The sequence below is a fragment of the Capsicum annuum genome, chromosome 11 (assembly GCF_002878395.1).
Source record: "Capsicum annuum cultivar UCD-10X-F1 chromosome 11, UCD10Xv1.1, whole genome shotgun sequence".
Lineage (NCBI taxonomy): Eukaryota > Viridiplantae > Streptophyta > Magnoliopsida > Solanales > Solanaceae > Capsicum > Capsicum annuum.
Window position 1 is genome coordinate 20,713,356 of NC_061121.1, and position 14,754 is coordinate 20,728,109.

Sequence of the window (14,754 nt, forward strand, 5' to 3'; positions counted from 1 at the left end):
AATTTAACTTGGATTTTCAACTAAGGTTCCTAAAAATATAATAAATATGTTTTTGAATTAAAGTTTTGATTTTGCCCTTCTTTTTCGAAAATCCATTCTGAGGGTCCGTTTTGTCCCCGAATCAAAAGCAGTCAATATGAGTGTCGTTGGTTTTGTTTTAACGTGTAAATGTCATATTTGATATTTTTAGTGTAGTTTGAAATTATTCGTGAAAAGTAAGGTCGTGGGTTTGAAGTGTAGTAGATCGGTTTCAGCTTTTGGGTAGGTTATGGATTAACTCTTTCAGACTGGGTTATGATACAAGCATAAAGCGCACAAGGATTACAAGGTCTTGTAGAAGGTTCACGCTTTGGATTGTCAAAGGTTCAAGCCTCGGATTTGAAAATGCTTAAAGTTATTTTGGAACCATTACAAAACCTTGTTCAAGTTGAAGATTGGAGAAAGGGTCCTTACACTCCAAGGCCGCCTATACTTGAGATTATTAAGGGGCAATATTATTTTTTAATGGCTCGCTTTTACACTCCAAAGGAGAACCCTTCATTAAGGGTATTTTAGTCATTATTATGTAATAGTATAATAAACCTATTAACTTCTATTTTCCTTAGACTTTGAAGAATTGAAATTGAGTATTACTCATATTTTGTAGTTGTAGTCTTGTAGTTGTAGCTCTTATAACCAAAACTTGTTCCATGAACATTTGAAAGTTAGGGTTTTCACTTGTCTTGGATGATTTGGCAAGAAAGGTGTGCTTGAGGAAGTGTGAGTCCTTTGGGTCACCTAAGAGAAAGGTTTGAACTCTTATTTGTGAGGTGTGTTTGAAGATTTGAAACATTTTCTAGTGCTAATCATTGAATAGGAGTAAGGGTCTTTCTATCTATCTTTTAATTTCAAGCATTCTTCTTCTTCATCCCCTTTCTTTGTGTTGTTTTTCACTTTATGTGTTTGCTGGTTATTGCATTCTTAGCGTCAATTTCGTTTTTTCTAGTGTTTTCTTGTATCATTTGGTATCAAAGACTTGGTTAGGGTTGTTCCAACATCCCTAAATCTTGATTTTAGTGTTTTTATTTAGAAAATCTCAACAAAAAAGAGTCAAAAATCAGAAAATACAAAAAAAAATGATGTCTAGTGTTGTCTTGTGTTAGATCCGAATTTGGAGTCTTAGATCTACAAGATTTTTACTTTGTTTTGAAGGTTTTTTTGTGTTAGATTCTTGTTCTCTAATACCGAGGGTGTCTAGATCTACTTTTAGAGTGAAGTTTTGGTTGAATTTGAGCTAGATCCACCATTGTTGTGCTTTGTTTGAAGCTTTTGAGGTGAAATATCATTTTTGGTCATCTTGTTTGTGGAATTTTGTGGTTGATTTTATGTTGGTTGTGTTTGTCTTGGCCTAAGGAACCTAGGTCTAAAAGAAAATTCAGATTTCGAGTTCATTTGCTTGTTCGTCAAACTTGGTCAACACTTGAATATTTATCTTGTTCATGCATAATCTTCATATCTTAGTGAAGAAGAATATTCAAAGTGTTTGTTTCATCCAAAAGAAGGGAAGAAAGAGAGTGTACTTGTTGTTTGTCCAAGAATATTCCCTAGTATATTCCTAATCCAACCAAAAGAAGGGGGGACCAAAGGACAAATCAAGTACACTTGTAATTAATTGGGAGGGGGGGCCATTTCATTTCAATTTCATTTAGAGGCTTAAAAGGGCTCCAAATTGTTTACTTATCCCCTCAAATCTGAAAATTCTTCTTCCCAAAGTTGATACTTGGCCGAAACATGAGATTAGGAAATAAAAAATTCAAAAAAGAGACAACCAACCACGTAGTGCCACGTCATCACTTGTGATCAACCAAATTCATCTCTAAAATTAGATTTTTCTTAGTTTCTCTTTTTTGATTCGAGTTCCTTGTGTGTTAAACTTTATCACTAATTAGCAAACTAGTAACTACCTACTAGGTTGATAATCAGTCTTGGGTCTGTTTGTTTCGTGTCTTCGATTTTTTTTGTGTGCTTTTCTCATTTTTAAGTTGTAGTATTTTGTTGGTTCAAGTCCGTGCATCACTTTATTTGAGTCGTTTCAAACAAAGATCGATTCCGATCCAAAGCTTCTCACCTCTCAAGTAACTTGCCAAGTATTACCGATTCTCCAACACTTGTGAAGTCAAGTGTGAGGTGAGGTTGAGTGTGAGTGAAGTAAGGCTTTTGAACTAACTTGTTTGCTCGTTTTGTAGGTTTTGCCTTTGCTGTTTTTTGCTCTTTTTTAGGTACCTTGACAATGGAAGGAACAACATCATCCACTCCGGATAGTTATAATATTTATACTACCTCGGATCCTTTTGAAAATTTCCTTCAACACTTTGAAAGTCTACGCCAATTGATGATTGAAGCATGCCATCTAAGCCAAATCACCACTAACCAAGATACTAGCATTTTGCCTAGTATCAATTCTCCTTGTGTGCAGGTTCAAGTTAATATACTTCCACCGGAGAATTTAAGGAGAGTTCCTCAAGAACACATGGTTGTTGATCAAATGGAGCTCTTGGCTAAGAATTCTAACTTTGGAAAAAATGATAAAGAAATGACGCAAGGAAGAATTCTTGACAAACTCCCTTGTAATGAGAGCTTCCCAAAGGAACAAATGGGCTGCCATGATCCAAACCTGGGTGAAGGCCATACCTCATGTGAGCTAAAAGGTAACATTGATATCTCCTACACTCCTATAAACTTAGAATGCCTTGATGTGGCTAGTAGTAGCTAAATGGATGTAGTTGATGATTTTCTTGGAGGAGAATCGCATGAGTCTTCCCTTTGTGATACCCTTGGTATTGTTAGATAACATGAAGACCAAATTCTTGATGTAAGTTCGCAAGAACTAGTTGATCCTAAAGATGATAAAGTTGATTCTTTTCGTAAGAATAATTTGTGTCCATCTAGTGCTAGCACTTATAACTTGAATAAGGTTCCATTACCAAGTGATAAGAGTATTAACATACTAGTTGACCCTTGTGAAAACCAAGGTGAGTCTATATTGGAATGTGAGTTTCCAACAACTAGTGGGGATGTGAATGATGATCAACCTACTCACGAATGTAGTCCACTACTTGAGAATATGTATGATGTGTTTAATAAGTCTCAAGTTAGTAATGCTGTTGATGTAGTTGATCATGTATATGGAGAGATTGCGGACAACGAAATATATATTGTTAAGGAAGGCCTACTAAGCCGTAGGTCCTTATCCTTGTGTGCTAGTCTTCCCTTAAGAACAAATGCTTTAGGTGAGTGTGATGCCCTAGTAAATGGAATGAGTAGCTTCGGATTATTCCCTTGGCCACTTCACCCATTTGATCTCGGTGTACTAGTGGGGTGGGGAAGGGATTGTTTTGGCTTGTTCCTATTTTCCTTTGATGTTTACCTTAGCTCTATCCTTTGTGATGCATATACTAATTGTTTCATGGACAAAACAAGGGATTGCTGGTTGTATGTCAAATATGTACCTCCTTGGCATAATAATCTAGTGCAAGGGATGCTTAACCATAGCCTAGACCCTTGTTTACTATTTTCCTTTGACCCCGGAATACTTTTGAGAGGTGAGTTATAGTTTTGGGTCATGCTCACTTATTTTTTATATTGATAATATTCATGCCTTTGCTATCCTTTATGCTAAGCTTTTTATGTAAAATACCAAGGATATGTGGGTGTCTATCAAGTGTGAGCAACCATGGGTTGATGATATGAGTGTGGTACTAATACTAACCCTCCTATCACGAGGAATGTGCGTTTGTTTTCCCTCTCTTTGATTTTACAAGTTTTGAATTTGAGGTCAAATTCCTTTCAAGATGGAGAGGATGATACAAGCATAAAGCGCACAAGGATTACAAGGTCTTGTAGAAGGTTCACGCTTCAGATTGTCAAAGGTTCAAGCCTCGGATTTGAAAATGCTTGAAGTTGTTTTGGAACCATTACAAAACCTTGTTCAAGTTGAAGATTGGAGAAAGGGTCCTTACACTCCAAGGTCGCCTATACTTGGGATTATTAAGGGCAATATTGTTTTTTGATGGCTCTTTTTTACACTCCAAAGGAGCACCCTTCATTAAGGGTATTTTAGTCATTATTATGTAATAGTATAAATAGACATATTACCTTCTATTTTCCTTAGACTTTGATGAATTGAAATTGAGTATTGCTCATATTTTGTAGCTTTAGTCTTGTAGTTGCAGATCTTAGAGCCAAAACTTGGTCCATGAACATTTGAAAGTTAGAGTTTTCACTTGTCTTGGATGATTTGGCAAGAAAGGTGTGCTTGAGAAAGTGTAAGTCCTTTGGGTCACCTAAGAGGAAGGTTTGAACTCTTATTTATAAGGTGTGTTTGAAGATTTGAAATATTTTCTAGTGCTAATCATTGAATAGGAGTAAGGGTCTTTCTATCTATTCTTTAATTTCAAGCATGCTTCTTCTTCATCCCCTTTCTTTGTGTTGTTTTTCACTTTATGTGTTTGCTGGTTTTTGCATTCTTAGTGTCAATTTCATTTTTCCTAGTGTTTTCTTGTATCAGGTTGGGTAGTAAATAATAGTGCAAAATGCATGTTAAGGGTGAGAACTAATCATGAAAAATGATTATCTATATGGTGTGCCCGTGTGGGGGCCTATATGTGATGTAATCATCAAAATTGAGATATTATGTGTATGTGACCGTGTGGGACCCTATGTGATATTGATAGCCTTGAATACATGTGAATAATTATATTATGTTGTTAAAATGCTTAATGTGGTATCATTGGTATATTATGATTATATTCATACTTTATTGGCATATGAGACATTTGGAAATTCATGGATAAACGAAAATAATGAGTGGATATTGGCTTAAATGGTTATGAAAATGTATCATTGTGGTTGGTTGTGGATATATATTATGTGGTTGGTTGTGAAAATACTCATTGTGATTGGTTGTGAGCATTACATCCTCATATCATACTCATTCATGAAACATTGGTACCACTGTCGCAACACCTGAGTAACATTGACAACACCTTTTTAAAAATCCTCCCCGGGGATGTGTCGGGGAGGAGATATTATAACATCTTATAAAACTCTTTTCGAGAGATATGTCGAAAAGGAGATATAAGATATGTGGATTGTATACGGGTTGACGAACCCCCCATGGGTCCTATCTCGAGAAGCTTTAGCTCCGTAGATGTATACGGGGATTGCACGATAATTTCAGAGGGGGTGCGTCGACCTCGTGCATTATCATCATCATATACATTGCACTTACTTTATTGTGTTTATATTATATTGTATTGTCGTATTGACTTGTCATCTATGTAATTGTCTTATCTTCTTTTACTTGTATTTAATGATTGTATATGCTTGTTCCCCTTATTCTACTTATATGTGATATAATGCATACTTGTATTCTATCTTGGTGTGTATGTGATATATTAGAACTATTAGCGCAAGTGGAGTGGGCTACCGTTGTGGGACATTTTCTGACTTCAGGTGACGTGCCCTTAATGTATATTTTGTATGTTTTATTTACTACTTTGCTTGGTCGGCCTATGATACCTACTGAGTATAAGTGGACCATACTCATGCGTACTGCGCCCTTTCGGTGCAGGTCCTAGCTCGAGTGCGCCTCAACTTACTTGACTCGGGTAATTGTTGGAGCTTCCAAGGTAGCGATTGGACATTCATGCGTTCGAAGTTCACCTCTATCTTTCTATAGTAGTTATATTTTTATTAGTATTCGGAGACAGATATTATTTCTTTGTGGTTATTTTTCTTATTTTGGGCATAATTGATATTTTGGATGAGTTCTTTCTGCATTGTTATGATTACTTATATGGTTCAGCTTCGCTCTAGAAGTTTTATCTTAGGATATTTCTATCTTTTCCTCTTTTTGTATCAGTTTAAGTGATGGACTTAGTTGTCAAAATACGCCACGACAAGTGTTATCATGACCCTCGTTTTTTTATCGTAACAACTAGATTCTTATTTTCAAAGGAATTCGTCATTGATCTTAGATGTTCTAAAAGTGTATTGTGCACGGTTTTTAAGAAGGCTTTCTAAATAAATGTAGCACATGAAAAAACAAATTTTAATTAAAATGATCACATGTATATGTAATGTAAATCGTATATATATTTCATATAATTATGTATTAGAGGCGTATATATATTTATATTAGATATGAACGGTCAGTGCTTGCACGAATTTAATAAATATTATTTTTTTATCTCAGATTATGTGAAACAAATATAATTTAGATAATTAATTATTAAAATTATTTAAATTTTTAATTATTATAATTTATAATATTTTTCTTCTATTTTAATTTAAGTGATATTGATATAATCTCTAGAGTCAGACAAATATTTTATATTTTTAAATTTTTTTAAATTATTAATTATATGATTTATAATATTTTTTAACATAATTTTTCAATAAGAGTCTCTCCTTCCCAGTTTGGCATAGATAAAATTTCGACAATCAATTAAATTTTATATATATATATATATATATATATCATTTTCAAATAATATATGTTACTTTATGTCTTCCTCTGTCCCATCTCAATTAATGTGACACTAACTTAATTTCGATAGTCAACTAATTTTTTTATATTGACATATCATTTTGTGTCTGTTTTACCCTTTTTAAGAAATATTATTAATTTTTTAATGTATAGACGATACTAATAACTAATTAGGGTGATATAGAAAATCACGATTGAACCAGAGAAGCGGAAATATTTTAAATGACTCATAATAACTTATTAGAGTGATATAACAAAACTACCATAAAGAAAGGTGTGAAAAAATTTAGGCGGACCTCATATAAAATGTCAAATTCATTAAAAACATCAATAATTAACTTATCTTTTTTTTATTTTAGTTTTTTTATTGAATATTATTAAATTTTTTTAATACTTAGACCTATAATAATTAATTAGGAATTAGACCTATAATAATTAATTAGGAATGAAATAGTAAATAACGGTTGAAACAGATGAAGTAGACATATCATAAATATATATTTTATTCTTTTATTAAATATTATTAGTTTTTTAATGCGCAAATGACATATAATAATTAATTTAGAATGATAAAGTAAAATTACAAAGCAAGCAGGCATGACGACATTCACCTACTTCCTTCACTCTTCTATATATTAGAAGTAGATATTCAAGGATTCATGCTAGCACGGGTACAATATATGTTATTTTTTAGTCTCAATTTATGTGACATAAATAAAATTTAAATAATCAATTATATTTTAAATATGTTTTTAGATATTTTAAGTTGTTAGTCATCGCAATATATAATATTTTTTTGACATTATAATTTACTATTTTAACCTGTTAGTTATTGTAATTTACAATATTCTCATCATCTAAGTTTTTGTGGCATTGATAATCAATTATTTTTTTAAAATTTTAATTGTTGTAATTATTATATGTCATTTACATATTAGAAAATTGATAATACTTAGATGACTTACAATAATTAAGTAGGGGTGACGTAGTAAAATTACGATTGAAGCAGCTGAATCAGACATGTCATACATGTCTATTTTACTTTCTTTTATTAAACATGATTAATTTTCTAATATATAAGAGTCAACCAAATATCACAATTGAATTGGCAAAACAAACATGTATTAAATGATTCATAATAACTAATAAAAAGTGATATATCAAAATTGCTATGAAAAATAATAGTTAAAAAAATTAAGTGAGTCTCATATAAGATGTCGAGTTAGTTTAAAACATTAAGAGTTAATTTATCATTTTATATCTATTTTTTTATTAAATATTTTTTTAATACTTAGATGACCTATAATAATAATTAGAGGTGATATAGTAAAATTACGATTGAAATAGCTGAAGCAGACATGTCATAAATATTTTTTTATTAAATATTATCAATTTTCTAATATGTAAATGACATATAATAATTAATTAGAGGTGATATAGTAAAATCACAGAGTGAGCAAAAGAGATGTCTGTTTTACCGCTCTTCTATATAGTACTAGGTATTGAAGGGTCTGTGCTAGTACAAGCCAAATATATGTTATTTTCTGTCTCAATTTATGTGAGACAAATAAAATTTAAATAATAAATTATATTTTTAGATTTTTTAAGCTGTTAGCTATTGTAATTTATAATACGTTTTGGCATTGTAATTTACTATTTTAAACTATTAGCTATTGTAATTATAATATTGTCCTTGTTCAAACTTTTGTAGTATTGATAGTCAATTATATTTTTAAAATAATTTAAATTTTTAATTATTATAATTTATAATACTTTTTCATCTATTTCAATTTAACCAACATTGATATAACTAACCACCAGAGTTGGCATAGTGGTTCAGCGTTATGTCCCTTAAGCAAGAGGTCAGAGGTTTGATCCCCGCCTCTGGCGAATGGAGCAAATTCTGTGGCCAGTTTTCTACTGCAAAATGTGCTGACTGAGGAACGAATGATTAGTCTCACGGCTGCCGGTTGTGGGGATACCTTGAGAAATAAAAAAAATATTGATATAATTTTGAGAGTCAACCAAATATCACGATTAAAATAGCGAAGTAGACATGTCTTAAATGACTCATTATAATTAATTAGAAGTGGTATAACAAAATTATTATAAAAAATATTTGTGAAAAAAATTTAAGTGATCCTCGTATAAAATGTCAAATTAATTTAAAATATCAAGGGTTAATTTATCATTTTATATCTATTTTATATTTTTGTTAAATATTATTAATTTTCTAATACGTAAATGACATATAATAATTAATTAAGAGTGAAATAGTTAAATCACGGAGCAAACAGGCAGTTGGAAGCAGACATGACAACCGCCAACTGCCTGCTCACTCGGTCTTCTGTATAGTAGGTTTTAATCTTAATTTATATGATACAAATAGAATTTAATAATCAATCATATTTTTAATATGTTTTTAAATATTTTAAATTGTTATCTACTATAACTTATAATACTTCTTATGTAATTTTCAAATAATATATGTTACTCTCTTTGTCTAAATTTTTGTGGTATTGATAGTCAATTGTATTTTAAAGATAATTTAAATTTTTTATTATTTTGGTCTATCATACCTTTTCATCCATTTCGATTTAAGTGACACTGATATAACTTCACGAGTCAATCAAATATTTTATATCTTTTAAATTTTTCAAGTTGATAGTTATTAAGATTTATCATACTTTTTATGTATATTTTTGAAATACATATCAGATTAATTTTTTAGATAATATTTTTATTTAATTTTCAAACAATATATATTTTTTTTCTTGTCCAAACTTTTGTGACATTGATAGTCAATTATATTTTAAAAATAATTTAACTTTTTAATTATAATACTTTTTTTTCTATTTCAATTTATGTGGCACACTGCTTAGATAATAATTTTAATTAGAGATAATATAGTAAAATCACGACTGAAGCAGCAAAGCAGACATGTCTTAAATGACTTATTACGTCAACGAAGAGGTGTCTGCTTTATCGCTCTTCTTTATAGTACTAGGTATTGAAGGGCTTGTGTTAGATATGTTATTTTTTGTCTCAATTTATGTGACACAAATAAAAGTTAGATAATCAATTATGCATTTAATATATTTTAGATTTTTTAAGCTGTTAGTTATTGTAATTAATAATATGTTTTTGGCATTGTAATTTACTATTTTAAGTTGTTAGCTATTGTAGTTTGTAATACTCTCTCTGTTCAAACTTTTGTGGTGTTGATAGTCAAGTATATTTTTAAAATAATTTAAAATTTTTAATTATTATGATTTATAATATTTTTTCTTATATTTCAATTTAAGCGACACTGATATAATTTTGAGAGTTAATCGAATATCACAATTGAAGTAGCGAAACAGACATATCTTAAATGACTCATAGTAACTAATTAGAAGTGATATAGCAAAATTGCTAAAAAAAATATTTTTGAAAAAAAATTAAGTGAACCTCATATAAGATGTCAAATTAATTTAAAACATCAAGAGTTAATTTGTTAATTTTTATCTATTTTATTATTTATTAAATATTATTAATTTTTTAATATTTAAATGATATATAATAATTAATTAAGGGTGAAATAATAAAATTACAAAACAAACAGATAGCTGGAAACAGACATGACAATCGTCAATTATCTGTTTGAGCTGGTTGCTCACTTGGTCTTCTATATAATAATAATATATTATTTATATAATATTTATATATTACACCAACTCATCTTTTTTATGATTGATTTTTTTTTAATTTCGATCCTGATTAAAATTCAAATCTCCTTAAAATTGTTCAATAATTTAAATTATTTAACGCTTAAAAAAATTAAATTGTGTTATATAAACTGAAACAAGAAAAATTACAAATTTTAATGGGTTGCCTAGCTAGTAGCTAGTGCATTGAAAACCAAAGCGTTGGCTTATATGCATGCAAAATGAGTGCAATTATTTTGTTTTTTCAAGAAGTTTTGATCAACTTGAATTTATGTGCACATCTATCCTCAAGCTGTAATTTTATCTTTGCATTCACACGCGTGCATGTATGCATAAACGAGTGTCACCTCTTGGTTCCTCTAGAAATTTTGATAAGCATGAAATTTATTTTACTAATATATACTCCTTTCGTTTCGTTTTAGTTAACCCTTTTTTTAAAAATATTTATTTTAATTTAATTATTCTTTTTAACGAAATCAAAAATATTTTATTATATTCTTCTAATATTATCCTCAACATTAAAGAACTAAACAAAGTATATTCAGGAGCGGAGCCAGCTTTCTGTTCGGGAATTCGGCCGAACCCCCTTCGACAAAAAATATACTATTTATACATGATTAAAAGTATTCTTTATGTGATTATAGTAGGTGTTGAACCCCATTCGACTAAGTTTTCTTTAAATATGGAACCCCTTTAGTTGAAATCTTAAGTTTTCTTTAAATCTGGAACCCTCTTCGTTGAAATCTTGGCTCCGCTTCTGATTATATTTACTCAAACTTATATTTTTAAAGCATAATTAATAAGACTAATTTGGAAAAGTAATCCCTAATAAATACTTTTTTAAGGGGAGTGTCCAATAAAAAAGGATCAACTATTTTAAAACGGAGGGAGTATAAGTTGCTTGCAAGCGGCCTGCCCTGCCAGCTTATCGATCAAGTTATTTTTTATATATTATTATTTTATTATTTTAATTTTTTTATTTATTATACATCTAAAATTATGTAAAAGTTACTATAAATTACAATAATTAACGATTTAAGATATTTGAAGAACATAAAAAATTTTGTTGGCTCTTAAAATTCTATCAGCTACATAAATTGAAACAGAAAAAACAATATATATTATTTAGAAATAACGTAAAAAATATCATAATAATAATTAACAAGTTAAAATATTATCAACATATAAAAGATTTGATTGATTCTCCATATACTATATCACAATCTCATAAATTGAGATACAAGTAACACACATTATTTGAAAATAACAGAAAGTACTATAATTACAATAATTACAACTCAAAATATGTAAAATTATATGTAAAAAATTTGATTGACTCTCTAATTTCCATCAGTATCACATAAGTTGAGACAAAGAGCAACATATATTATCTGAAAATTATGTAATACTATCATAAGTTGTAATAATTAACAACTTAAGATATTTAAAGAACATACAAAGTCTAAAGATTATATAAAAAATTTGATCGGCTCTCTAATTTATAGTGCCATATAAATTCAAATAATTAAAGTAACATGTATTGTCTAAAATGATATAAAAAGTATTACATATCAAAAATCGTACAAAAAAAATTAATTAATCCTCACGAATTTATCTATATTGTATAAATTGAGACAAAAAAATTAGCATATATTGGGTCTGTGCTTGCACGAGCTCTTGTGTCTAGTTGAATATATAAGTAGTACAATTATTAAGAATTTTTTTCGTTAAAAGTACATATTTACTAAATTAATTTTATAAATAATTTTTAAAATTTTTTAAATTAATTTAGCTATAATTATTATTTTATATAGTTACTTAATACTCTTTCCCCATCTCAATTGGACTACAATTAACGTAAGTTTTCTTTGATCAAAATTTTATTTTAATTATTATTTTAAATTATTAATTATTATAATTAAAATAATATTTTTTATATATAACTTTCAAATGTTATATAAAAATAATTCAGACAACTTTAAATTTCTGTGTCTGAATCTATCACTATCAAAATCAAAATGTTTTGAATCTTGACATTTTTATATTGCCATTTAAATTGAGGTAGAATGAGTACCAAGGATAAAATGGAAAAGAAAGTTGTCTTCATTTGCAAATATGATCAATCAAAAAGAAAATTTTAGTTTTTTATATAAGAATGAAGTAAAATACTTTCTTCATTCACTACTAGTTTTCTAATTCACTTTTACTTATACCTAAATTTTTAATTGAATTTTTATTTTTATTTATCATTTCTAACATATCAATAAAACAGAATGAAAATCATTTCCCTCCTCAACTTTACTTTAAAAATCAAATTTTCCCCTCCACTTTGAACAATAAGCACCCCCTTTTATCTTGACAATATTTATTTTAATCTTGGCATTATCAATATCTTCTTATAGTGTACATTATTTATTTTAATCAAGTATTTATATATTTTTATTTAAATTTTTTTAGTTTAACCTTTTTAATGATTTGACACAAAAGCTAATGTTATTTTTTATGATTGTTATTTTATTGAGACAAAGCACAAGTATTTTTCGTCTTCCCCAAAAGAAATACAAAAATATTCTGATACTTACGACCAGATCAACAAAAAATGAGTTTAGGTGGTAATAAACCTCCCTTAAAGTTTAAGTGTGTTATAACAACTTCAAATATAGTTTAGGGATACCTTGTACCTTATCTCTTATTTTATATACATTAAGTGTGTGCGTGTGTAATATATATATATATATGCACATGAGTTTCGATATACTCCCTAGGTTCTTTTTTACTTGTTACTTTTCATTTTCTCTCGTAAACCTGCATAAATTTTAACAAATATTTTAAAATATATTTTTTTATTTTATTAATATGAAGAAGAATTGCAACTTATAACATTTTATATTTTATGATCATTTAAATTTTAAATTATACATCTTAAAATGTTGGTCAAAGCTCATGCAGGTTGACCTTAAAAAGCAAAATAGTGACAAATAAAAGTGAATAGAGGGAATATATGTTTATATAAGTAAACTAGTATAAAATATATCTCCATTTTTGTTATATGTTATTATATTACATGCAATTGAATATGTTTATAAAATTATTTTTATTTGTTATTTTCACTAGTATAAATAGATAATACATTTTTAATTATTATTAATAAATAAATTTTCATATCATGGTTATTTATTTCATTTAGAACATCACTAACTTATATACTTAATATACGTTTCTCACTTTTTTTGTGTAGAAAATAATTTTCTTTTTATTTATAAAAATTTACTATATATATTAAAAATAAGAAATATAATAATTTTAAAGAGGTAAAGAAAGATAAAGATTAATAGTGTAAGGGTAAAATAGGTATTTAAAAAATACAAATAGAAAAAAGGGAGAAGAATGTTTATTGTTTAAAGTTGAGGGGGAGTTTGATTTTTAAAGTAAATTTGAGGGGGGAAAATGATTTTCACCCTAATAAAAAATAATATTTTTTTTATTTTATTTTTAGCATTAATTATTTTTCTATAAATTAATTTTAAGATGTAATGTAAATGTCATTTAATAGAAATGTTATGGTAAAATAATTTTATTATTAATTATTTTTTAATAAATATATTAAGTAAAAATATCACAAGTAAAAGCGAACAAAAGGAGAAAAAGGAGTAAAGACGAAAGGAATAATTTACTTAGACCTTATCCAAAAATAAAATGTAGTGATGTACATCTCTCTAGACTTGTATATATAAGAGGTACCTTTGAGTTTATTTTGTAATTTATAAGAGTGATCATAGATCAAATATCAACTACGTACTACGATAGTGTAAAATGCCAGGTGGTAAAGGTGGAGGCGGTGGCGGTGGTAAGGGCGGGGGTGGTGGCGGTAAAGGTGGAGGAGGTGGTGGTAAAGGTGGAGGAGGAGGTGGTAGTGCTAGTTCTAAAGGTGGTGGTGGCGGCGGCGGCGGCTCTGCCAAGGGAAGTGGCGGCGGCGGGTCCATGAAGGCGCCAGGTGGCGGTGGAGCATATATTTCAAGGGGTGAATTTCAGAGTAACCCACAGGGTTACTTCTCTGATCTACACTCTGCACAAAAGGGAAAATAATCTGTGCTTTAGCTAAATAAAAATATGTCTAATATTAGTCTGTTAATTAATTTCCTAGGGTGTTTTTTTGTTTTATTATTATGTTGTTTTGGTAGATTTTACTTATGTATTATGAATATTATGTATTTTTTCTTTTTTATAATAAATCTGGAGTATTTTGGTATGTACTATTATTATGCTTGTGTTTATGGTTTTTTTTCTGTTAATTATATATTGTTCATTTTTAGCTCTGAACATATATGTCCAATTCGCCGGTTGTCCTTTCGAGTATGATCATTGAGTTTAGAGAATGGGCGTACGGCGTACCACGATACTACTTATAAAGTTATTTGATTTATCTTTTTATTTTGATATTTTAAAATTCCTCTTTAAGATATATCATTACATGCCTTCTTTCTTCATTTTTTTTTTCTAGAAGACTAAACTTTTATC

General features: G+C 28.8%; 1 protein-coding gene across 1 annotated transcript; it reads left to right on the forward strand.

Moving 5' to 3' along the window:
• The first annotated feature begins 13,965 nt into the window (after nucleotides 1–13,965).
• On the forward strand, nucleotides 13,966–14,485 carry LOC107847335 (glycine-rich RNA-binding protein GRP2A). The gene has a single exon (XM_016691529.2). It carries the CDS (start codon nucleotides 14,050–14,052, stop codon nucleotides 14,320–14,322), a length of 273 nt encoding a protein of 90 aa, XP_016547015.2. The 5' UTR covers nucleotides 13,966–14,049; the 3' UTR covers nucleotides 14,323–14,485.
• Nucleotides 14,486–14,754: the final 269 nt, after the last annotated feature.

Excerpts from the sequence above, each read along its gene's own strand:
- LOC107847335 (XM_016691529.2), top strand. The coding sequence starts at position 14,050 with ATGCCAGGTGGTAAAGGTGGAGGCGGTGGCGGTGGTAAGGGCGGGGGT.